Here is a 26519-nt window from a genome sequence, read left to right on the forward strand (position 1 = left end):
TGTGTCTGATTGCCATGTGCATGCAATTTATTGCATGCTGCACCTGTGGGTAACCTATCAGCAATGCTTGTGCTATCTAGTCTTCATGGTACAGCAAGGCTATATATCTGTTTGCACTGAAATTGAACCCACCCGTGGTCTGCCTCAGACATTTTGTGAGATACTATCTGTAAACACCTTTTGTTGAAGCTAGATGCAAAGAAATTCCAGATGATGGTTAATTTCATTGCCGCTGACTTGGACAGGCCGCCAGGTCCAGCTGGCAATACATGTCCCTATGGGCGGCTGCAGAAGTAGCCACCCACCATAACACCCTAAAGCACTGCTCTTCCAAGAGGTCATTGTTACTGAGCCTCTGCCTGTACACCCTTTAAGGCAGGTTATAGCCTTCTGCAATCTAACCGTCATTCATGTAAATTTGGCACAGCATGTTCAAGAGCAGGCAAATACGGAAGCTTCTCAATTTTAGTAATTTATTATGCCTAATACAAAAGCTTTTAAAAATGCATTCGAAGAAATAAAAATTGAAGTGCAAGACTCAGTGAAAATAAATACTTCAAAAAAGATTTTTAAAATAACAATAAAACAGCAGAAAAATCCTGTACTTAGAATTCTGGACAGAAGTGAAGAAGTCATGTTAAATCTTAGACGAAAACGGTTAATTTTATTCACAGTTCTGTCATTTTTGAGCATGGTAATATAAAATTTAGATGATCTAATCTTCAGTTAAGCAGTATTTCTTCTGTCCTAAAAAGCTTGTATGCTGTTTTGAAATAACTTTGTTGAAAACCAAGAATCACACTTCCATGAAGCATTTGTTGTGCAAAAATTTCACAGTTGGTGCATTCACCACTGATCTCAAACTAAAGTGCAATGGCGGGGGCGGGAATCTCGCATGAAGGGCAAGAAAATTCCCTCATGACTTGAGCCCCAGCACAGCTCTGCAGAATTCCTTAACACAGATGTAAAGGACAAATCACATGGTGCAACAAATAGAAACATAGTAGCCGCGCTCACAGAATCTGTCAAAACTAAGTTACTGCAGTCCCCAATGTAATGGAATCATTGTAAAAGGAGCAAAAGATTAAGTCAGATAAATTTGAGCAGAATAATTTTAAAAAGTCATAAATTTATACAAAAGTCAGGTAAATGATGTCGGAATCATGTTAAAAAGTAATTTAAGTAAAATAATTTTAAGAAAATTCAGAACCCCTTCCATAGCCACTTTGAAAGTTGAAATGCTCTCCAGAGCAGATTCTATCCCTCCCCTAACTTGACATAAATGTTGCAAAAATGTGTTTACGTTTCTGACATTATAGCTAGAAGGAAGAGCAAACAAAAATATTCAAATGAAAACGTACTCTCTGATTTCCTCAGTTACGCTCACAACTTGACAGGCATTTGGAGAATATGAGAGTGGACTGTTCAAATCTTTAATTCAATTGAAACTTTCCAATAGATAAGTCAGCTCTGTTAGCTCCTACACTTGGTAAGATTATAAGGAAAGAACAACTGGGTATATAAATATTACAATAATAGTCAAGCAAGGAGATGAGAAAGATTCATTTTCATTTCAAGGAGTTAACATATCTACTATAAATCTGCTATAAATATATGAGCACTTATTTATTTATGAATTCACTTGTTCATTGTTCAATAGATATGCTTGATTGTTAATGTCTGAGAAAAGGTCCGTGGTGTTCTGCTGCTTTTCAAAGATGTGAGGAAGATCCATAAGAACATAATAAATAGCAGGAGCAGGAGTAGAACATTCGGCCCCACAAGCCTGATCCGCTATTCCATACCATCATGGCTGATCTTTGATCGCAACTCCACTTTTTCTCCCATTCCCCATATTCCTTGATTTCCTGAGGGATCAAAAATCTATCAACCTCAGTCTTGAATACACTCAGTGACAGAGCTTTTACAACACAAAGATTCACAACCCTCTGAGTGAAGAAATTTCTCCTCATCTCAGTCCTAAATGATCGACCCTTTATCCTGAGGCTGTGTCCCAGTGTTCTGGATTCCCCAGCCGTGAGAAACAACATCTCAGTGTCTATCCCTGTCAATTCCCTTCAGAATGTTTCAATGAGATCACCTCTCATTCTTCTGAACTCCAGAGAGTTTCGGCCCAAGTTACTCAGCCTGTCATCATAAGACAACCCTCTCATCCCAGGACGAGTCTAGTGAACCTTCGCTGTACCATCCCCAATGCAAGTATATCCTTTCTTAAACATGGAGACCCAAAACTGTGCATGGTATTCCAGGTGTAGCCTCACCAAAACCATGGTAGCAAGACTTCCTTATTCTTGTATTTCAATTTTCTTGCAATAAAGGCCAACATGCCATTTGCCTTCCTAATTGCTTACTGTACCTACATGCTAACTTGCTGTGTTCCTTACACTCAAGTCTCTCTGAATACCAAAGTTTAAAAGATTCATGCCTTTTACAGATATTCTGCTTTTCTATCCTTACTACCAAAATGAATAACCTCACACTTCCCCACATTATATTCCACCTGCCCCCTTGTTACCCACTCTCATAACCTGCTATATCTCTTCACAGTCTTTTTGTGTCTTCCCCATAGCTTACATTCCAACCCAATTTTGTATTATCAGCGAACTTAAATGCATTACTCTCGGTTTCTTTTTCTAAGTCATTAATATAGATTCTAAATAGCTGAGGCCCTATAGCACTGAACCTTGCAGCACTTCACCGACCATTCCTCCAGCCTGCCAACTTGAAATTGCCACAATTATGCCTGGTCTCTTCTTCCTGTCCATTAATCAATCCTCCATCCATGCTAATATATTATCCACAACTCCATGAGCCCTTGTCTTGAGCATTAATCATTTGTGTGGCACCTTATCGAATGCCATTTAGAAACCCAAGTGTACTGGTTCCCTGTTATCTAACCTGCTAGTTACATCCTCAAAACACTCTAATAAATTTGTCAAACACGATTTCAGTTTTATAGGAGCACAGAATAAATCCAGTACTAAACTATTTTCCTGTTCATTTCTTTGGCGTGTTACCAAAAGTTAACTTAAATATCCAGGCAGGTGAAGTTATTTCTGAGTTTGTGAGGAACTAAGAACTTAGCTCCGAGAGCAATTTAAAGAGAAATGCTGAAATATCTAGGATAAGGATGGATAAGACTCAAAACCTGAAAATTGGCTTCCAAGTCTCACATACACGTGACACTCTAATGCTGAATTTTAGAAAGATACAATTCATTTGCAGTAGAAATCGAACAATTTAATCTTTCTTTAATTTGCTTTTGTTAAAATCCTTGTTTAACACAAGTAGGTTTAATCCAATAGCTTGGTGTGTGGGGTGGGGGTGAATTCTCCTCCATGATCCCTGCTGTAATTTCACAGAGAATGAGGGAAAAAATTGCCAATTTACTACATCACCATGACTGAGATTTGCTTAATTCCACACCAGCTGGGCTACCAGTAGCTGCTCTTCACCAACCTCATCCAAATGTCACTATGGGGGGTACCTGTCCCTATTTAATATCCCTCCCAATTGGCTGATTGGTGATAAATGCCCTAAGTTTATCCATAGGATGGAAAAGGTCTTGTATTGCCTACTTTCCCTCTACATTGGACCTAGGACTTACCTGATGAAAGCATTTGTCTCAGCTAAAGCCTTCAGTGGGAGGCCTCCTGCTGACTTTGAGTGACTTTTTGGCTTTCAAAGTGCTATCCCGCCTCTTCTAATATTGCTGTGGTGTTCCAGCTGTAGAACAAGTAAGATTTTCTACTACTGGAAGCTTGATGTTCTTGCTGAATGAGCTCTAACTCAGTGAAATGGGTAGGGGTTGGATTGGATCCAGGTGGTGGGTGGACATGCTGCCCCATCTACAAGATAGACTGAAGCAAAGGCTTCTTCGAAAGCACCTCCCAAAACCCCATGACCTGTACCACGTAGGAGGACAGGCCAGCAGTGGCATGGGAGCATCACCACCTGTGAGTTCCCCTCCAAGTCACACACCAACCTGACTTGGAAAAACATTGTTGTTCTCTTATCGTCTCTGAGTCAATATCCTGGAACTCTCCACCTAACAACACTATTGACAGCAGCAGTTCAAGGAGCAGCTCACCACCAATTTCTCCAGGGCAGTTAGGGATGAGGAATAAATGCAGGTCTTGCTGGGATTGCCGACATCCCATGAGTAAATAAAAGAAGTAAACTCTATACCCAGAGAAGAATTTCTCCCTCAAAAGTGCTCCTGTCTATGCCACTTATACAGATTTCACTTTTCACGTTCAATGAATTGTTATTGATCCATTAGAAACAGTGACTTAATTATTTATTTGTCCTGATATAAATCAGTTGTATAATATATTTGTCACTGATAGTACATTAAGATCTCTCACAGCATTAGTCTAGTGTGTAGTTTTACAAATATTACCATGGGCTGGTATTTTGAATGCCATCCTGATAGAAGGTTAATGGAAATTAACCACCTGTACTTGCTCTGTCTCTGATGAATATATGAAAAAAAATAATGGGCGGGATATGTCAATGCCCACTAGCGTCGGGCATGTTCAATGGCGTGAGCAAACAATATGGCGAGAAGGCCAAAAATCGGTCTCACGATGTCGTGAAACCAGTTTGCGATCATCTGCACATCCCGTCGATGGCGGGCTGCGTTCCCCGCCATTGGGCATTGGGACCTCATTGTAATACATCAGCATATCATTGTAAGGCCAGCCCACCGGACTCATCCCCTCCATCTGCCCATGTGTTTCACAACAGCACATAAAAGGCGCGCGTGCGCTTGGCGGGCTGCACTTTGAAGGCAACTCAGAGGTGAGTTCACAGTAACATTGCGGAGCGCTCATGAGGGACACCTGTTGGATTTCAAGGTTGAGGCGCGTTGGGGGGGAGGGGCAGAACAAAGGCTGCCCTGCAGTTGAAGGTATCGCACAAGCAGATATGGGGTGGGGGGGTTGGGTGAGGGAAACAGCCACATATTAGGGAAACCTTGTATAAAATGACCATTCCTCTGCAGCTGAGACAGTTCAGGTGCAGCCACAATGACATGCGTAGAGTCGGGTCTCTAGCTTATCTGCCCACACAAGCAACACAGAGGCATGAAAGTGACACCAAGTGCTCCCGAGCTTTTCACCCCTCGGGCACAGACTGCAAACTATGACTGTTTTAGTGGACTGCAGAACAGTTGGATGACTAGGCACGTTGTACAATCTCCTTGCTAAAGCCGGCCATGGAGCAGTCACTGGTGAGGGTGCTCACAGCCCCTTGCAATGTCATCATTCCGGTTTGGATCAGTCTCCCCCATGGTTCAAGCTAACAGTGCAGCCTTGCAGTGCGGGTTAGGAGAATGCCTGCTCCTGAGCTGAGAGCATAACATGCAGTCCAATGAGCAAACTGCCGCCAAATGGTTGAGTGGAGTGGGGCAGAGGTGGTGGGGTTTCAGGCAGCCATGCAGCGCACTAAACTCTGTCCATCCAAGTGGTGGCCAGCAATCTCCGGGATGCGTTAAGGGGCCTTCAGACTTAACCAAGAGAGGTTCTTAGTACAGCTATGCTAACCCATGCATCTCTCTCCTTCATCCTGCAGTAGGAATACATCAGGAGCAAGGAGCCTGGTGACCTAGCTGTGTGCCTTTTTGTGTACAGAGAGCGAAGACGATGGAGAAGAGAGTGACTGAGGTGCCTGGCTGCACAGAGAGAGGAGCAACATTCTCAGGAAGAAGGGGTGGCCACACATGCGGGGTCTATAGACGCCGCCTTTCATTCCTGCAGATGACCGAGAAACAGTGTCGCCGAAGACTCTGCATGTCTAGGGAACTGGTCGGTCACGAATGCCACCTGCTGCAGGATTTGGGACCACTTGGACATGGAGGCCATCCACCGCCAGTGGCTGAGAAAGTGACAGTGGTGCTCAATTTCTACGCCAGTGGCTCCTTTCAGGGCTCCACATGTGACCTCTGTGGGATATCATAAGCCTCCAGCCACAAATGCATCCATGAGGTCACGGATGTCATCTTCACGAGGGCGGAGGGACTCAGGGAGAAGGGGTGCGTGTGTCCATTTAACATCTTGCCCCCCCCACCTTCTCGCCCCGCTCGTGTCCAAGTCCAGGTAGCAGGCACTGCCTGATGAACAGGAACGGACCTGACTTCCGTATGCCAGGCAGTGCCAGCTGCCTGGTGAAACATCGCCCTCCCCCTACGGGAAGAACAGCTAGGCCCCCACCACCCCGATCCACTCCACCCAGCGACACCCACCCACCCTGCACCCATTACCCTTTCCCCTTCTGTGCCTCCCTGTTCGTTTTCCCTCTCTCTCTCTCCTCCCCTTCTGTCTTTACACATGATCAGGAGGGAGAGGGCCATTCTCCTCTTCCCCCTCTCCCCCTTTCTAAACGCTGTTGCTACCACCGACAGGGCTCGGGGTGGGTGTGGCTCATCCCCCAATGGCTGCCGCAGGGTCACTGATGGCCGGGCCCTCCAGGGCAGCTGTGGAGGCGGCGCTATCACCAATGGCAGGGCGCGCTAAGAAGACCTATGCGGGAGTGACTGCTTCCGTGGCCTCCAGTGCTCCCGTGGCCCCATCACCGTGCCACCTCCTGACCAGTGCCAAGGGGGTAAAGGGTTACATTCACCTCAAGGTGACTGTACAAACATGCGTGAAGGCTTTGGCCGGGATAGTTGGCCCTTCGGCCATTGTTGCAGCCTAGAGCATGTATGGAAGGCGGTCTTCTTCCTCAGGTCCGAGGGGCGGTGCACGCGGCCCTGGCCAAGGGGCTCACCATAAGCGGGACCGATCTGGCAGTGGATCCTCTTGAGGCCACCGCGGAGAGGCTTGTCTTGTCCAACGTCCTGCCCTTCGTTCCCAGTGAGCTGCTCCTCCCTCACCCTCACCAACTGGGGGAGGTCAGGTCAGGTGGGGGTGGTGCCGATCCCGCTCGGCCTCAGGGAGTCCAGTCTCTGGCCGTGCACTCCGTCCAGTGCCAGGCCTTTGTTCACCTGGCCCAGGAGGCGTGCACGGAGGGGCGGTTTGATGTCACCTTTGAGGGGCTGCCTACCGTGCCTGTTGGTCGAGTGGACAGCCTGCAGTGCCATGCCTGCAAGGAGGTGGGGCCTGTCCGAAAGAGCTGCCCTGCCTCCAAGGCTGCCAGTGTCACTCAGGCGGCTGTGGCTGGTACTGCTGCTTCTCCCCCTGCCACCACCCCATCTTCCTTCCCACAAGGGAGATGGCGGTGGCTGCCGGCGAGGTGAGGCAAGGGACCCTACGTCGGAAGAAGGTGTGACAGAAGTCCCGCCATGCGGAGGCAACCTCCCCAAGCCCCCCTGAACCCCTCAAACCAACCCTGATCCCCAGACACCCAGGGACATCGGCTCGGGGAGAGAAGCATCATCCAGCTGCGGTAACATGTCTACGCGTGCTCCCGGGCCCATGTGCACCTCAGCGCCATGTGCTGTGCCCGGCAATCATTCATGCATGGGCTCTCAGGGCCGGGATGGGGCGCATGGCCCCTGAGCTGGTGGTTGTCCTAAAAAAAATAGACCAGCCAAAACCCTAGAGGGCAGAGCGTCCGGAGGGACTGGACGAGGCGGCGAGGGCCCAGGCCTGCTCACTAGGTGTGAGTAAATTGCGGGGAGAACAGCTAATGTGGTTCCGCTATTTAAGAAGGGTTGTGGAGGGAAGCCAGGGAACTACAGGCCAGTGAGTCTCATGTCAGTGGTCGGGAAACTATTGGAGAAAATTCTGAAGGAGAGAATCTATCTACACTTGGAGAGGCTAGGTTTCATCAGAGATAGTCAGCATGGCTTTGTCAGAGGGAGGTCATGCCTAACAAATTTGATTGAATTTTTTGAGGAGGTGACCAGGTGGGTAGATGAAGGTAGTGGAGTTGATGTAGTTTATATGGATTTCAGCAAAAGCCTTTGACAAGGTCCCACATGGGAGACTTATAAAGAAGGCAAATGCACATGGGATACAGGGTAATTTGATAAGGCGGATTCAAAATTGGTTTAGTTGTAGGAGACAGAGGGTGATGTCAGAAGGATGCTTCAGTGACTGGAAGCCAGTGTCCAGTGGCGTACCACAGGGATCTGTGCTGGGTCCCCTATTCTTCGTCATTTATAAAAACAACATAGATGACTATGTGGGGGGTAGGATTAGTAAGTTTGCGGATGACGCAAGGATTGCCCGGGTGATTAACAGTGAGGTTGAGTGTCTTGGGCTACAGGAAGATATAGACGGGATGGTCAAATGGGCAGATAAGTGGCAGATGGAATTTAACCCTGAAAAGTGTGAGGTGATACACTTTGGAAAGAGTAATTTGACTAGGAAGTATTCAGTGAACGGCATGACACTAGGAAGTTCTGAGGAACAAAGGGACCTTGGCGTGTGTGTCCATAGATCTCTGAAGGCAGAGGGACACGTTAGTCGGGTGGTGAAAAAGGCCTTTATCAATCGAGGCATAGATTACAAAAGTAGGGAGGTCATGTTGGAGTTGTATAGAACCTTGGTGAGGCCACAGCTGGAGTACTGTGTGCAGTTCTGGTCGCCACATTATAGGAAGGATATGATTGCACTGGAGGGGGTGCAGAGGAGATTCACCAGGATGTTGCCTGGGATGAAACATTTAAGTTATGAAGAGAGATTGGAAAGACTTGGGTTGTTTTTGTTGGAGCAGAGAAGACTGAGGGGCGACCTGATCGAGGTGTACAAGATTATGAGGGTCATGGACAGGGTGGATAGGGAACAGCTGTTCCTCTTAGTTGAAGGGTCAGTCACAAGGGGACATAAGTTCAAGGTGAGGGGCAAGAGGTTTAGGGGGGATGTGAGGAAAAACTTTTTTACCCAGAGGATGGTGACGGTCTGGAATGCGCTGCCTGGGAGGGTGGTGGAGGCTGGTTGCCTCACATTCTTTAAAAAGTACCTGGATGAGCACTTGGCACGTCATAACATTCAAGGCTATGGGCCAAGTGCTAGTAAATGGGATTAGGTAGGTAGGTCAGGGGTTTCTCACATGTCGGTGCAGACTCGATGGGCCGAAGGGCCTCTTCTGCACTGTGTGATTCTGTGAACTGGTCGAGCCCTTCAACTTGGTGGACGTCTGGCGACATCTCCATCCTGACTCCAACGTTTTTGCTTTCGTGTTACCTGGAGTCGGAGTGTCCAGACTCGACCACCTTTATGTTTCCAAGGCGTTCATGTACTGCTTCTGTGCAGTGGGTGCTGTGCACAGACCACCGTCTGGTGTGGGCGGAGCTCGCTCCGTTCTGCGCTCGGACGGGGTCCGTGTACTGGCACTTTAACAACCTGCTGGTGGAGGGCGAGTGGATCCTGGACACGTTCCATCGGCTGGAGAAGGAAGCAGGGAGGCTTCCCCTCCTTGAGGCTTTGGTGGGACGTGGGCAAGTCTCACGTCCGAGTTTTCTGTCAGGAGTACGCAAGGGGGTCGACAAAGAGGCGGAAATCCAGGGTCGAGGAGTTGGAGAAGGAGGTGCTCGACCTGGAGGCAGGTCTCCCGGCCCTGTGGCTGGTGTACGATGAGAAGAAGGGCGCGCTGTGGGACCTGCAACTCGTCGGGTCCCGGGGCGCATACGTGAGGTCGCAGAGCCGGTTCCTCCAGGACCTGGACCACGGCTCCCCCTTCTTCAACTCGCTGGAAAGAAGGCACGGGGTCCATCAGCAGCTTCTTACGCTGCTGGCCGACGATAGATCCTCGTCTCGGATCCGGAGGGCATCAGGGCCATTGCTAAATCCTACTACACTGCCCTGTTCTCTCCGGATCTGTCCAGCGAGGATGCTCGCAGAGTTTTGTGGGAGGACCTGCCGCAGGATGGCCCGGAGGGCGCCGGAAAGCTTGACACGCCTATAAGTCTGGGGGAGCTGACCGGCGCCCTCGACAGCCTCTCCAGGGGCAAATCCCCAGGGCTGGACGGGCTGACCATGGAGTTCTTCAGGGCGTTCTGGGACGTCCTGGGGAGCGACTTCGCGGGAGTCCTGGGGGAGAGTATTGCTACCGGGGAGATGCCCCTCTCGTGGCGCAGGGTGGCCATTGCCCTGCTGCCTAAGAAGGGAAATCTCCATCTTCTTAAAAACTGGCACCCAGTCTCCCTCCTCAGCGTGGATTACAAAATCTTTGTCAGGGCCGTGTCTTCTCACCTTGGCACCATGCTGGACCACATGATCCACCCTGACCAGTCCTACATGGTCCCGGGCTGTACCATCTCCAATAATATCCATCTGGTCCAGGACACCATCCACTTCTCCCAGAAGGCTGGTCTGTCGAGCGCCTTCCTGCTTCTTGACCAGGAGAAGGCGTTCAACTCTGTTCCAGACCTCATCGCAGCTTTGGCTCAAACATGGCCAAAAGAATTCCAGAGGAAAGGTGATGGTGCTTTCCTTTCACATCCAGGCAGCATTTGAGCTAATGTGGCATCAAGGTGTCCTCACAAAATTGAAGTCAATGGGAAACAGCAATCATATTACTTCTCAATCTCTTTTTCCAGTGAGGACACGCCCAGTTTACACAATAGCTCCTTGCCCAACACCTCCATCCTCTCATTCGTTCTAGTTGTTCTCTTCAGTAGCTCTCATAACCTTGTTGTACTGAGGCAATCAGGACTATACACAGTATTCTAAGTATGGTCACACCAATGTTTTTAGGAAGTTGCAAATTACCTCACACTTTTGGCTCAATATTGCCCTCTTAATACACACCAACACCTAATTTGCTTTCCATGCTGCCACTGAGAATTGTTCCCATATTAGATAACGGAATCACCAAATCTTACAGAATAGAAATGGAAAAATGGATCGAACTGTAAATATTGTGGGTCACGAATATTTATTCGAGACTCTGCGAGCATTCAGGTTTGGGTCGCATTTTGTTGCCCGGATCCGACTTTTGTACGCTGCCGCAGAGTGTCTATTGAAGGATAACGGGTCCCTGGTGGTGCCCCTTCACTTTGGGAGAGGGGTGCATCAGGGCTTCCCCCTGTCTGGCCAATTGTATTCTATCTGCGTGAAGCACTTCCTGCACCTCTTGTGGAGGAGGTTGCCGGGATTGGTTCTGCGCAGGCCGGGCATCGGGATGGTCCTTTCGGCTTACGCCGATGACATGCTCCTCATGTTCACTGACCCGGCTGACCTGTGGAGGATGCACAAGTGCCAGAAGGTCTACACTGCCACGTCCTCTGCCAGGATCACAAGGGGCAAATGTTCTGGACTCCTGGTCGGTCAGTGGCAGATGGATCCCCTACACGAGGAGTTCAGGCCTTTCACCTGGAGCAGGACCAGCCTCCTCTACCTGGGGGCCCACCTCCACCCTGCTGAGGAATCCTGGCCGGTGAACTGGCAGGAGCTGGAAACCAAAGTCACCACTTGCCTACGGCGTTGGCAGGACTGCTCCGAGTGCTGTCTTACCGGGGTCGAGTTCTGGTCATAAACCAACTGATTGCCGCCATGTTGTGGTACCGGCTGGTCACTTTGATCCCTTCCCCGGATTTTGTCACAAAAATCCAGAGAACGCTCATCGACTTCTTCTGGGACAAAAGGCTGCACTGGATCGCTGCTGAGGTTCTGAATCTCCCGCTTAGGGAGAGCGGTCAGGCGTTGGTGTGCCTACGCACCCAGGTGGCGACTTCCCGCCTTCAGGCTCTGCAGCGATACCTTTACATCGAGCCCCCTCCGAGATGGTGTGCCCTGGCGACGTATTTCTTCCGCCAGGTGCTCGGCCTGAATTATGACGTGCAGCTCCTGTTTGTAGACCGGAGGGACCTTCGTGGCTCCTTGCAGGCGTTGCCCGTCTTTTACCAAGACCTGATCAAAGTCTCACGACACAGCTCTCTGCCGTCAGGAGTATCATCAGAAAGCCGCTGCTCAGGAATCCGCCCCTCCATCCTTTTCAGTGGCTGCTGGGGAGGACGGCTATAGCTGCCGGGGTGACCAGGATCGGGGACGTGCTGAGTGGCGGAGGAGTGGGCTGGATGTTACCACAGGAGTTGGCGCATCACGCATCTGGCTCGCGGCCAATGCCATCCAAGACCTTAGGACGATTGTGCTCGACCCCGACATCATACTGGGCCTCTAGGTGGCGCAGGTGTGTGGTGGTCTTCCGTCTGAGCGTACCCCTGTTCGGACATAATTCCACATTGGCCCCAAACCCCAAACCCTCCCTTGGGAGCCGGTGCCCCACAACCTGAGGCACCTCGTGGAAATGCCCTCCGTGTCTTTTAGCACGGCGCAGAGGGGTTTCCTGCACAGGCTGCTGCCGCACACCCTTCACTTCCTTGCCCTCTCCCGCCACTCAGACACACCCTGGCTTGCCTTGTTGCTGTCCAGTGGCAGAGGGCCCCAGTGGCGGTCCTCTACGGAGGTGTCCTCCCATTTTCCATTGGGGGCCTGGGGTGGAGGGTGTTGCACGCAGCATTCCCATACAATTATAGGATGTGTCTGTTCATGGACTCCCAAGATGCCCACGTCTCTTCCGGCCTTGTAGAGCCTGTGGATACGTGTATGTTGGTTGCTGTAGGCTGCACCCCCTTTTTAATTTCTTTAAAAATCTTTTACTGTTGTTTTGTTTGCACTTCAGTCCTACGCTCCTGATCTACGGGCACCTGTTGTGGAGGGGGGGCCGGGAGGGAGGAGGACCTCCTCGTGAACCTGCTCCTGGGTCTGGCCAAGATGGCTATTAACAGGTCCAGGCAGTGGGTGATTGAGGAGGCCATCTGACCCGACAGTCTGCCCCTCTTCCACGTCTATTTTTGCAGCCGGGTGTCCCTGGAGAGGGAGCACGTGGTGTCTGCCGGCACTGTCAAGGTCTTCCCTGCTCGGTGGGCACCTCGGGGACTGGGGTGCTTTATTGACCCCTTTAATCACATTTTGCTTTAACGTTGCTAAGTTTCCTTTGCATTTTGTCTTTTGTTTTTGTAGGTTGCCTTTTACTTTGTCCCTTGATTTGTTCATTTAGTTTATTTGCTTTGTAACAAAAAGAGTTACATCTTCTTAACCTTCCTAACCTTGTAGCTACATCTTGGTGCTCCCCTGACATCCACAGCGGAGGTGGAGGCAGCCTGCTGACTGCTATTCTCTGCCTGTGATGACCTTGGCAGGTGCCCTCTGGAGGGCTGAGACCTGGAAGGCCCTGGCCTGCTTTCAGTGTCCTGCTGTGTGGTAATGGCACCCTCTTCGGCCAGTGAATATGGAGTTACTGAAGTCACAGAAAGAGGGGATTCAGATGGGCCGTACACCCCTGGAGTCACCTGGATGCATGGCCCCAGAGGGAGTACACTGCTGATCCTCATCCCTATGAATGCCCAAGGGCCCCTAGCTGGCTCCTTGAGGAGAAGGTGTAGCTGCAGGACACACTGTCGGAGGCCAACTATGGTATCAGCGATGGAGTTAAGCCCATGCAGCAGTGCAGGAGCGACGTCCTGGATGAGGGTCTCCATGGTGGCCGCCATCCTACCAGTGTTGACCTCGGTGCGTTGGCATGCCGGTGCTAGCACCTCAGCCTGAAGGCAGACAGACTCCTCCATAATGCCTTGAAATCTGAGGAGTGCAGCGGACATCCCTTTCTGAAGTTCCCGAGCTTGCCTTTGCTGCTTCAGCAACTGTGACATGACCGAGTCCAGAGGCTCGTCATCTGATTTGGACTCTGCAAATTCCTGGTCTCCAGCAGTCCTCTGGGTGCCAGACACCAGGGATGTCCCTGGCACCGCCTGCTGTGGATCAGAAAATGTGATGTGCTCACCAGATTGTGATCCCGAGGCTACTCTAAAGCTAGGTCCCATCGAGGTGTGTGTCTCATCACTGGTGGAGGGTGTGGGTGAGTGCTGCGAGGAGACTTTAGGGAGGCGTCTTCAGATTCCTCTTCAGAGGTTTCTTCGGGGCTTGATTGGATGCCCTGGGTCATGGACTCCATCAGCTGTTTGGCAGATGTGCCTGCGAAAGCAAGGAGAGATAGTTTGTGCGTGGCAGTGGCCTGTGAAAGAGGACACATCATTCACAACATGGTTGTCTGATGGATGTAGCACTGCTGGATCCTCACTTGGTAGAGCAGTGCCAATCTCATCGTTAGCACAGGACTGGTCCAGACTGTTGCCAGCCAGCTGGATGGCTCTGTTTTCAAAGTCCATGAGGACCTTGATTTCAGGCATTCTGCCACTGGTCTGTGGCCTCTCTCTCTTGTTGTGTGTCCTGCATGAATAGAGGTGGAGAAAGTGTAAGCAAGACACCTGCCAGGCCAGATGATAAGTATGCCTGGCATATGTGCGTGTTGAGTGATCCCATGGATGGGATGAGGACAATGAAGGCGTGTGTGAGAAAGTGAATGGTGTTATAATCCCTGCTGAGATTACCCCGGACAAGCATAATCCCAGGATGGAACCCAGCTTGATAGATCCTAACTTTTATTTATTTGTTTAGGTACATAGAGAGTAGTTACTGAACAAAATCACAGGAGTCAGCTGATGAATTTTTAACAAAAAAAAAACATGTATTAAACAAGAAAAGACGAACTAAATTATAATATTCCTTTACCCACAACTATACCTTTACAGATATATAGATTTGGAAGGATGACACATGTTACAAAAGCTATCTTATACTCTAATGTCCACAGTAAGTACACAGTCCATACACCAATAGGCACCCTGTGGTCAGACACACCACACTGTGAAACCAATAACGGATGCCACCTCAACCAGATGCTATGGATCTCTCCTCAACTCCCCCAGGCACTTGTTACACCATGAGCCAACCCATCTCATTTAACTTCATCTTTCACATGTGGGTTTCCAATCTCCACTCTCCAAGAACTCACTTTGGAATCTTCTCCCAAACTGACACCTTCTCTCAGCTGGCTTGCACAAGGGTTCACCTCCAGGGTTTCAAACTCTCCTTCCAATATTCCTCTTCCTTGGGTCCCTGCATGCATTCAAGTTGTCTTCCATGCACTCTCTCTTACTGACTCAGCCATCAACTGTACATTACTTCACATGCCTGAATCAAAGAGTTACAGACCTTCAGCCGACTCTTCGGACCTTTTTGCCTCTTGTAAACTCTTCTCGCTTTAAATCTGCTTTCTGCAGCTTTTGTCTCTTTAAATCTGAAGCTTGGAACCTCAACCCTTAACTCTTAATTTCATTTAACAGGACCTTTTCCCAGCTTCCTGTCCTTCCCTTGACTAGAAGATCTTTGGACTTTCCCCTCTTCCTGGATTTTTGGTGATTTTTCTTTAGCTTGGGACTGGCTATCTGTCCCTCTTGCTCCAGTCTCTCTCTGGCAGCTACTTTCAACCAGCATTAGCTTGGAGCTGGCTATCTGCTACTTCTAGGTGGATTCTGTTTGCAGCTGTATTTCAACCCAGCTGAACGTCAACAGCTTCCAAAACAAATTGTTGTCTTTCTCCTTCTGTGTGTGTGCCTGTGGGAGGGACCTGCTGCTCTGGATCCCTGTTGCCAGGCAACAGCGCTGTTTTTTCTACTCCCGTGTTTGCTTAACTTCTTAAGTCGTAAACTTTCATTAAAAATGCAAGCACCTTTTTAAAGTGAAACTAAAACTCCATTTGACCTTTCTTAACATACAGATACAGAAATACAAATCAAACTTAAACTTTAAAGCTAAAACTCATTCCTAACACCTACAAATACCAATATAACTAACTTAAACTGTCTCTATTTCCTAACAAACTGGCAGTGAGTGAGGGCCCTGTGGATGTGTGATGGGTTTGTGAGTGTGTGAGTTGAGAGTGATGAGAAGAGTGACTTACCCTGTGGAACGGAGAAGATCATTCATCCTGTTGTGGCACTGGGTGGCTGTCCTCTTTTGAAGGGCGTTGGCACTGATCACCGGTGCCACCGCCTCCCAAGCCGGATTGGTGATGCAGCTGCCCATCCTGCAGCCAGAGCAGGGGTAGAGGACATCATGGCGAGCCTCCACTGCATCCAAAAGGTGCTTAAGTGACACATCATTGAACCTTGCGCCATTTCTTCTTTGCAGCAGTTGTGGGCTGGAAGCACTGAGAGGTGTGCGCGCAGCTGGACTTTAAATATGGCGTCAGGCATGATGAAGTGGTGAGATGATGGCGTGGTGGTCGAATGAGAGCCCGCCTGCCATAAAATGGCATGCTTCCTGGGAATGCATAATTAATGCGGCGGGTTTGGAACGATACAGCGTGAAAAGCCGCCATTGCAGCCAGCAGATGAAGCATCATTTTACTCAGCTGCTACCACACTTTGGGTGGACTCATCCCAGATTTGCACAATGCAACAGTTTGATCAATTGTCATGGGCAATAATATATGAGAAAATGATACATATCAATCAACGTAAGGAGTTTTACACATGCACCCAAATACATTTTTGCATAATAAATCAATCAAAATGCCTGAACAAGTAGAAATTTGTTAAAATTCTACATATTTTATGTCAGCACATTCAGAAAAACAAATGGCAGTGGAGTAAGAGATTGATGCTAGATTGATACCTTTCTGGTGGTTGAGGAACTGGTTAATGTGCTGACGCAATTTGAAATGATCGCTTGAGAGTTGACCGTCTTCAGTCAATCCAAATGGAATTGGTACTCTGACATTTGATTACACATTTCTGAAGAGAAATTGCCTAACTTCCCACCAATTACTAGGTATTGCTGAAGTTCTTATCACAATATGTTTAAAAGAATGTTTGAAATAGAGTTTAATCATAACATTAAAATTTTGACTTAGTTGTGCTGCATCTAATCATTTTAAGAGCATAAAAAAATGGAAAACGGACTAGCTCACCAAGCCTACTTCTTCAACAGGCCTTGTTTTATTTTTCTTTTACGGACCCTACTTTACTTAGTTGATCATCTAACAAAAAGTTCTACAAAATTCCTTGCTGAACCCAAGCAAAACCATGCCTCCATGTTATATAAGTGTTCTTATGCCTTAATGATATAGGCATGAGCAGTTACATTAATGGCCCATTAGGACATTGATTACAACTACCTTCAGTTCTTGCCAAAGGAGAAACATTTTGACACCATGCATCATAAGAGCCCTTTCATGATTGAAAGTTCCACAAGTGGGAAACTTGGCAACTGAACGGGTGTAACTATTTTAACAACTTAAATAAAATTAAACTTTTGACATCTCTGGGAAAATGCTTTCTGTGTAACCACATGACTGTGGAGCAAAGCCCTGTGGGGTCACTAATCCGGTAGGTAGCGAGAGGTGTTAAAGCTGGGTAGAAGGGAAAAAAGAGATTCTTTCAACAGGGAAAAACCATGGTAGCAGAAAATAGAGCACCTTTTCTATTCAGCATCATAAACTGAACACTTTAGGTTACCGAAGTATATTTGTCTGAAACTATTCCTTGAATAGAGTTATGTGTTTTAGAGTGGTCAGATGTCAAACAAAAATGAACTTCAGACATAAAATACGAGTAATCAGAAGGTTGTATAATGTTGACAACAGTTGACTAAGTAAAATAATACATTTAAATTATGGAAAAAGCTGAACAGAACATTAAGAACAAATGGATTAATCCAGCATAAATAATATTTCACCTTTTCCCATCATTAGAAATTTATCAAATAAACTATACGTTGCATAAAGTAAATCACTATTTCAGGTTGTTTTATGGACAAGTTTGCAAAAACTAGATTTGACTATAAATGTGCCATTTCTCAAGGTTTCAGGATGTCTACAAGCATGTAGATCAAGACTTTCCAGTACGTTAGAGCCAGGTTCCTCTCTGTCTGAATCTGAAGACATTCTGAACAAATATTTGGAAATGTCTGATCAATCTAAGGTAATCTATATGTACAGATTTCTATTTTGTAAAATTGCATGTGTGTTCTAGGTGAGGTTTATAGGTTTTTCTGCTTATTTACGTATTGGTGTTATAATGTAAACTAATATATTTACTGTGCAATGTTGAACTAGATTCTAATGCTAGGAAGTCTGATACAGTATTGTTATAGGCCGCATTGCTGACCCATCAGAGTCACAAATGGCTCACAGTATAATTTTGAAAAATAACAGCCCCACTTAAGGACGGGTATTAATATACAATTTAGCAAATATGTAATGTCTACTCGTGTGTCCCTTTTACTGAGACTGGAAAGCATAGTTTTGCTTGGCCAGATCATGAGGATCACCTTGGTGTTCAGGAGAACTCCAATTCAGGAATCTGTGCAGAGCCCAAGAATTTTATTTTCCCTGTTTTAAAACATTCTTGCCAGGCTGCTTCGATAAGGCCAGTGCTGGAGGTAGAGCAGTCATTTGAATAGGGGAGATTAATTCAAGGTGCCCTGGCTATTGTGGATCTGCAGGATCCAACAAAACTCGCTGCAAATAAAGTACACATCATGCCCACTCAGCAGTTATGGTTGGCAGTTTAGATTTGATCCAAAGTCAGATTTAGTTCTAACCTCAATTCAAACTAATGGAGCTACTTTGTCATGCAGGCGTTCCCCGCTATCGCTATTGTCACAAAGCAGCCGAGGGGGAAAGAAGCCTGGAATAGTATTCCTCTTTGAAATTTGACCTTTATTAAATTTTGTGAAATATTTTTATAATTTTGTTTTACATTGCAAGTGAAAAGTTTAGGGTTTTACACAAAAGTAATTTTTTCATCAATAGTAGCTTTTTTTTATCAAAACTGCATTACAAACTGAAATGCTTCCTTTGGCTTTCATTTTTAACAACACACCAGAGCCAGGATTTTACAGCCCTGCCGCGAAATGTCCCCACCCCCCCACCCCCCCCCACCGCCGGTAGATGCGGTGAGCCATTTAAATCTCCATTCAGTCCAGCGGGACCATAACAGCCCGCCGGACGGGAGGGGCAGTAAAATCCTAGCCCAGATCTTTCTTTCAATTGCACAGAAACATTTTTAGCTAAAAACTGAATTAGGAGACTGTGGCAATTATATAATCAGGAACAAATGTGTGACTACTCAAATAAAGGATGATTCTTTGTTAGGGCGTGTCTTAGGCGATGTATAAAACAGTAAAGAAATGTACTGAGAAAGGAAGGCTGCCACCAAAACAAAAGCAAAATAGCGCAGATGCTGGAAATCAGAAATGTAAACAGAAATACTGGAAACACTCAGCAGGACAGACAGTATCTATGGAAAGAGAAACAGAGTTAATGTTGAAAGTCAATGAAAGTTGAGCAGAGCCATATAACTTAAGATGTGAGGAAGCTTCTCCAAGAACGCATAGGTTTTAGGTCCTTAGTACAGAAGCGAAATACTGTGGCTGCTGGAAATCTGAAATGAAAACAGAAAATGTTGGAAAGATTCCACAGGTCTGACAGCATCTGTGGGGAGAAAAACAGGATTAATGGGTGGGATTTAATGGTCGTGGCGGTGGGTCTGTCCATCGGCTGGAGAGCCAACGGCAGCCCCATTGTGCCCATTTCAGAGAGCCCCATCAGTATTAAATCCCAATCAGGCAGTCTGCTGGCTTCCACCGGGGCTCTGGTTCCACCAAGGGGAAATTTCCCACCAGGCTTTCTCCTGAAGGGCAGATGTCCTGCCTCACAGAGCTGCCAGCCAATCAAAGGTCATCAGACCCCAAGAACTGGGAGCAGTGGCCACCTCACTACTGCAGCGACCTGAGGATGAAGATTGTTCCTGGAGTCCTGAAGTGCAGGTGAGTGGGACAGGATCACTGGGGCCAGTCATGGAGGTAGTTGAGGGGTTGATGCCAAGAGCAATGGGATGCCTTCCCTAGGTGGTGGGATGAGACCCTGAAGTGACCTTTAAGTGGCCACTTAAGGGCCTCAGTTGGCCTCCAGGTGGGATGCCGTTCCCAGCCCTTCCCACCCCAGACTTGACTGGAGGGAATTGGGAAGGTGACAGGCTCTCCACCCTGCACCTCCCTGCTCCATTGTATGTGCTCGCCACCTCCCAAACCGGCCTCGGGGGAAGGCAGAGGGAGAATGAAATTCTGCCCGATGTTTCAGGTCAATTCAATTTTATCAGATGAGGAAAAAAATAAGAGACCCAACAGGTTTTAAGCAAGAGGCAGGGAAAGAGGTGAGGGAGCACAGAACAAAATGGAAGATTTGTGATTGGGTGAAAGACAGGAGAGATTAAATGACAAAAGGGATGATGGTGCAAAGCAAGACGGGGTGATAATGGAACAAATGAAGAAACAAAGAATTGTCTGGAAGAGACATAATGAGAAAGCAGAATCATTCCCAGCAGCTCCGGTCAGCTCACAAGTGTAATCCTGAGCTTCCAGTCATTTCAGTTCTCTGTTCCACTCCCACTCTGAACCTCTCTGACCTCAGCCTCCTACAATGTTATAATGAAGCTCAACCCAAGCTCAAGTAACAGTACCTCATCTTTCAGTTAGACATTTTAATGCCTTCTGGACTCAATATTGGCCGGAATTTTACAGGCCTATTGGCGTCGGGCATCATGGTGGTCAGGGGATGGGGTGGGGGGGACGGGACAATATGGAGAGGTGCCAAAAATCAGTTTCACGCCGTCATGAAACCGGACCATCCACTCCATCCATCAGTGGTTGGCTGCGTTTCCCACCGCTGCATGTTGGGAACCTAACTTTACATCAGCATCTCATTATAAGCCCTGCTCACTGGAATCACCTCTCCCCCACCCCCCACACCAAACTGCATCATCAGGCATGCCAGCCAATGTGCTTCACAACTGTACATAAGCAACCTGCACCAGGCGAGCTGCACTTTGCTCAGGACTTCGAGGTTTGTTTGCCTACCTTGCTTCGGGCAGCACTCGTGGTGATCAGCGCCAGGATTTGCAGGCAGCGCCACATCACTTTTAGGGGGGCTCATGGGCAGGTCTCTACCTACCAGACCAGCCATAAGGCGGGGATGGATTTCCAACAGCTGCAGAGCTAAGGCTTGCTTGGGGAAGGGGGAGAAGTGGCCTCAGGCAAGGGAAGAAGCTGCAGAGTGAGGGCTGTACTGGGGAAGGAGGGTATCCCATGGTATGTGTGGGGATTGATCTGTGCAAGCGGCCTCAAGATGCTGAGGGCTGAGGAGGCAGACTTCGGAGGAGATGTGGCCAGATGGAGATGTGAGGGTGTGTGTGAGAGAGTGAGTAGTGATGTCCCTTGATCTGACAGTGAGTGAGATGCCAGTGAATGTGTGAAGGCCTTGTGAGTGTGAGAGTTTCGAGTGATGAGATGGTTGCCTTACCCTGGTGACACGGATAAGATTATTCATCCGTTTTCTGCACTGGGTGGCCAACCTCTTGTGTGCAGCATTAGCACTGACCACCTCTGCCACCGCCTCCCAAGCCGGAGTGGTGAGACTGATGGACCTCCTGCAGCCAGAGCAGGGGTGCAGGACATCGTGGCAGGCCTTCACGCGTCCAGAAGGCATCTCAGGGATGCTGAACCAGGGGGGGACTGCACTCTTCTTGGATTTTGGGGCTATGTCTTAGCCGGAGCAGTCCTGGGCTGTAAGCATTGAGAACTGTGCACACGACTGCAGTTTAAGTATGATGCCCAGAGTGAGGAAGCAGTGATGGGGTAAAGGTGTGGCAGACAAATTGGAGGCCGCCCGCCAGCGAGACAGTGTGTTTCCTGTGGCTGCATAATTAATGAGGCGGGAATGGGACGATACAGCGCGAAAACCTGTCATTGCGGCCGGCAGGTAAAACGACTTTTTCCCCGCCCGCAACCACACTTTGTGCAAATCTGGGATGATTCCACCCACTGAGTTCAAGAATTTCAGATCGTAACCTCTATCCCCATTTAATTTTGTGTTTTTATGGTTTTGTTTTTGAATAGCTCATGTTGGTACTGATTCTGCTATCATCATTTATACTTCCTCTCGATACATCTTTGTTTCTTTACTTGTCCCATTACCACCCCTTTTTGCTCTGCACCATCACCCCTTTTTGCCATTTAATCTCTCCTGTCTTTCCTTTTGTTCTTTCCTCCCCTCCCCCTTTCCCTGCCTCTCTACTTGCGTTAAATCTGTTACACCTGTAACTTTTTCCAGTTCTGATCAAAGGTGATCGACCTGAAATGTTAACCCTGTTTCTCTCTCCACAGCTGCTGCCAAATCTGCTGAGCATTTCCCGTTCTCATTTCTGGCTTTGGAACATTGCTGTTCTCCTGTTTGTTGATGTAACACACCTTAACTGCAATGATATTAAATGTGTTTCAGGAGGTAGAGAATGAATTAGAACACATTACAGACATCATCAAACAGGCAGAGATGTTTGGTGTCCCAGAAGTAAAATCATTTTCTGAAAGGTTTGGTATCCTGAATGCAGAATGGAAAATAATATGTCGGAACTTGAATGCACGTGTTGAACACTTGCAATCTTACACAACCTTTCTGAAACAAGCTGAAGAGGTGATTTTTAAAAAAATATTACTGAAATGTGTTCCTTTTTTTAGCTATGCTGTGCAGAGCTCAAAATGCATTTGTTGATTATGATCTTAAATTAACAAATGCTTTCTCATTCTGGGGTTAGCAAAACATTAATCTTGCATTGCTTTACAATTTTCAAAGTTATTAAAGACGTTCAGAATATACAGCAATCACACATATATAGGGATGTCCCCATACAATCTAATTTCTAACAACAGGTAGATCATTAGTGATCAATTTGACAAATGTTCACCAGGGCATAGATTGTGTGAGCCAAAGTCCACGGATTGAAAGATAGTTTACTTATTTTGGACATTAGGGGAACTTCTTAAAATGGCCTTCTGTTTTTGACAGAACCTGTTTTCCTACAAGACAAATGCAACTTGCAAAACAATAGGAATTATGTTGAGTAAATAAAATGTTGACAGATTATTACATTTTTCATAGCATGCAACTGATGTCCAATGTGCAAAACAAAGCTCAGTTGAGTACTTATTTTTGCAGATTTTATCTTAAGAGTCAGATCATAATGTTACTACATTGCATGTTTTATCATGTATTCAGTGAGCCACATACTGTTAATGAGGCATTTTCTTTGGTTAGTCCCAATTACCATTATCCACTGTTCAAATAAGTCTTAATATTTTTAAGAACAGTTTTATATTTGTTTTAAAAGATTTGCACTGATGTGTGCATGTGAAAAGGCTTGGACAAAATCAGTTGTCATCAAATGCATCCATTTTTTTCATAACTTTCCACAATGTTTTTCTTAAATAATCGAAATGTAATATAATGAGGCTTGGCTGAGAGCCCAGACATCTATGAGAATAACAAAACACCTGCTCCCCAGAGAAAACATTGTTTGAGTGACAGCTCAGGCTCTCTGATCTCTGTGGTCAATTTCACCATGTTTGTTGACTTAAGTAAGTATTTTCAAGCGTTTGTAGTTTGTGGTTTATGAAACTTTAAAGGGCCAGGATGCTTGACACTTTTATTGGTTTATGGTCCAGAGCCTTTTTTTCATTGAACAAAGTGATCAATGGATTACATTGTTTCAGAGTGTTTTTCTAGACATCCCAGTTTACACTGTAGTGTTCATTGGTTGTAGAAAGTATATAGTGGGTCAATGGGCATGAAAGTGCCAGAGCCTGGCATAGGGGGCATGAGGGGACATAGGGGATAGGTGGAAGGGCAGAGTTTAGCATAAGGAGCATGAGAGGATATAGGCAGTGAGTAGAAGGGCAGACCCTGGCAGAGGGGCAATGAGGGGACATAGGAGATGGGTAGAAGAGCAGAACTTGGCAGACAGGGCATGAAGAGACATAGGGGGTGGGTAGAAGAGCAGAACTTGGCAGACAGGGCATGAGGGGACATGGGGGTGGGTAGAGGGGCATAGAGGGCATGAGAGGCCTGAGGTGTTGGGCAGAGGGCATAAGGTGGCATGGATGGGGCATGGGAATGTTTGGAGGGTGAAGGAGGAGTGAGGGCTGGAGGGCCTTTATGTTTTCTTAACTGGGATAAAGTCCCATGGCACCAAGGCACACTTTTTAAACAGCCCACCTCTGTACCCGGCTGCCTCTGTGGCTGCCTCCGCGCTTCTCCCTGTGTCGCCTGGCCCGACTACAGTCTGCCCCCATCACTCCCAGCAATGAAGATCCTACCTTGGCAGGCAGTTTCTTGCGAGGTGGGCAGGCTGAGCAGGGAATTTTACTAACTCCCCCTACCAACCTCGAGGACAAAAATCCAATGTATCCAATTGACATTGACCAAAGAACAAGAGGGGCCCAGCAGTAGCATTGCTTAAACAGTTTTTTTATTCTTTCATGGGATGTGGGCGTCGCTGGCAAGGCCAGCATTTGTTGCCCCTCACTTATTGCCCTTGATAAGGTGGTGGTGAGCCAACTTCTTGAACCACTGCAATTCCTCTGGTGTAGGTATATGCAGAGGGCTGTTAGGGAGGGAGTTCCAGGATTTCGACCCAGTGACAGTGAAGGAACGATTATATAGTTCCAAGTCAGGATGGTGAGTGGTTTGGTGGGGAACTTGTAGGTGATTGCATAGAGGAATAATTTCTCCAATTACAAAATGTCCATGAGTACTGTGGAGTGCTTTTTGAGGTGTTGTGCTCCTAGATTTAGCAGGGATTATTTCTATATCCTCACACGGAGGACAGAGGAACCATGCTGCAGTAGGTATGAGGCCTATGGTTCTGCAATACAATTGGGAGATGGAGCAGAGGCTGTGGAGAGAGGAAACTCTGCATGATTCCCTCTACCACGTTGGAGCCTGACTCTCCCATGTTCCTTAACAGTGACAGGAGGCTGTCTGGCAGCTCGGCCAAAACAACCCCAGCATCTCAGCCTGCAACCTCACCAGCATTCTCCTGTATGCTGCAGCATTGAGGTTCTCACCTGAGTCCGCTATAGCCAAATGTGTTTTCGACCTTGTCCTCCAGCGAGCTGCCACATGAACTATCCTTTCCAGTTAGCCTGACTGCACTCCACTCCTACCTGGTAGCTCACCACAAGCAGAACCCAACTCTATACTAGCCTCTAAGTATCTGTATCTGAGCTGGTGCTTGTGAGATAAAATGATAGGACTCCTTCATCAGTGATGTTCAGTTATTCTCTCTCTTCCTCCTGGGTGTGCAGTAGCTGGGTGGATGACAATTCCTGGGTGTCTGCGAGCAGAAAATCAGAATGGGGAAGGTTGCAAGGAGGGATGTGGGGTGGGGTGGAGAGCAAGAGATCCATAGTGACACATACGAACATATGAATTAGGAGCAAGAGTGCGCCACTCGGCCCTTCAAACCTGCTCTACCATTCAATAAGATCATGGCTGATCTGATTACAAGCTCAACTCTACATTCCTGCCACCCCTGATAACCTTTCACCCCCTTGCTTATCAAGATTCTATCTACTTCTGCCTTAAAAATATTCAAAAACTCTGCTTCCACCGCCTTGTGAGGAAGAGTTCCAAAGACTCACAGCCCTCTGAGAAAAAAAATCCTTCTCATCTCTATCCTAAATGGATGACCCCTTATTTGTAAACTATGGCCTCTAATACCACATTCTTCCACAAGAGGAAACATCCTCTCCTCATCGCCCCTGTCAAGACCCCTCAGGATCTTATATGTTTCAATTAAGCCACCTATTACTCTTCAAAACTCCAGCAGATACAAGCCTAGCCTGTCCAACCTTTCCTCATAGGACAACCTGCCCAATTTAGGCATTAGTCTAGTAAACCTTCTCTGAACTGCTTCCAAACATTTACATCCTTCCTTAAATAAGGAGACTAATACTGTACACAGTACTCCAGATGTGGTCTCACCAACGCCCTGTAGAACTGTAGCATAATCTCCCTTCTTTTGATTTCAATTCTCCTCACAATAAATTATAACATTTTATTAACTTTCCTAGATATTGCTGAACCTGCATACTAGCCTTTTGTGATTCATGTACTAGGGCACCTAGATACCTCTGAATCTCAAGAGATCTTCAATCTCTCACCACATAGATAATATGCTTCTTTTTTATTTTTCCTGCCAAAATGGACAATTTCCCACTTTTCCACATTATACTCCATTTGCCAGATCTTTGCTCACTCACTGAACCTATCAATATTCCTTTGTAGCCTCCTTGTGTCCTCTTCACGTCTTACTGTCCTACATATCTTCGCGTCATCAGTAAATTTAGCAACCATAACTTTGGCCCCTTCATCTAAGCCATTTCAATAAATTGTTAAAAGTTGATGCCCCAGCATTGATCCCTGTGGCATACCACTCGTTACATCTTGCCAACTAGAAAAAAGACCCATTTATGCCACCATCTGTTTCCTGTTAGCTATCCAATCTTCTATCCATGCCAATTTGTTACCCCCTACACATGAACTTTTATTTCTCGCAATGACCTTTGATGTGGCACCTTATCAAATGCCTTCTGGAAATCCAAATATAGTACATTCACTGGTTCTCCTTTATGCACAACATAAGCTACTTCTTCAAAGAACTCCAATAAATTGGTTAAACATGATTTCCCTTTCACAAAATTATTTTTACTCTGCGTGATTACCCTGAAGTTTTCCAAGTGCCTTGCTATAACTTCTTCAATAATTTTAATAATAGCTTTGAACATTTTCCCTGTGGCAGATGTTAATTG

General features: G+C 47.0%; 1 protein-coding gene across 1 annotated transcript in view; it reads left to right on the forward strand.

Moving 5' to 3' along the window:
- ttn.2 (titin, tandem duplicate 2) overlaps nt 1-26519 on the forward strand; it is a 694778-nt gene that overhangs the window by 120229 nt on the left and 548030 nt on the right. Inside the window, exons 10-11 of the mRNA XM_078552010.1 lie at nt 17675-17794; nt 22153-22344. Of these exons, the coding sequence (XP_078408136.1) occupies nt 17675-17794; nt 22153-22344 (312 nt within the window). The remainder of the gene's footprint in view (nt 1-17674; nt 17795-22152; nt 22345-26519) is intronic.

Source organism: Cetorhinus maximus, chromosome 11 (genome assembly GCF_964194155.1).
Source record: "Cetorhinus maximus chromosome 11, sCetMax3.hap1.1, whole genome shotgun sequence".
Taxonomy (NCBI): Eukaryota; Metazoa; Chordata; class Chondrichthyes; order Lamniformes; family Cetorhinidae; genus Cetorhinus; species Cetorhinus maximus.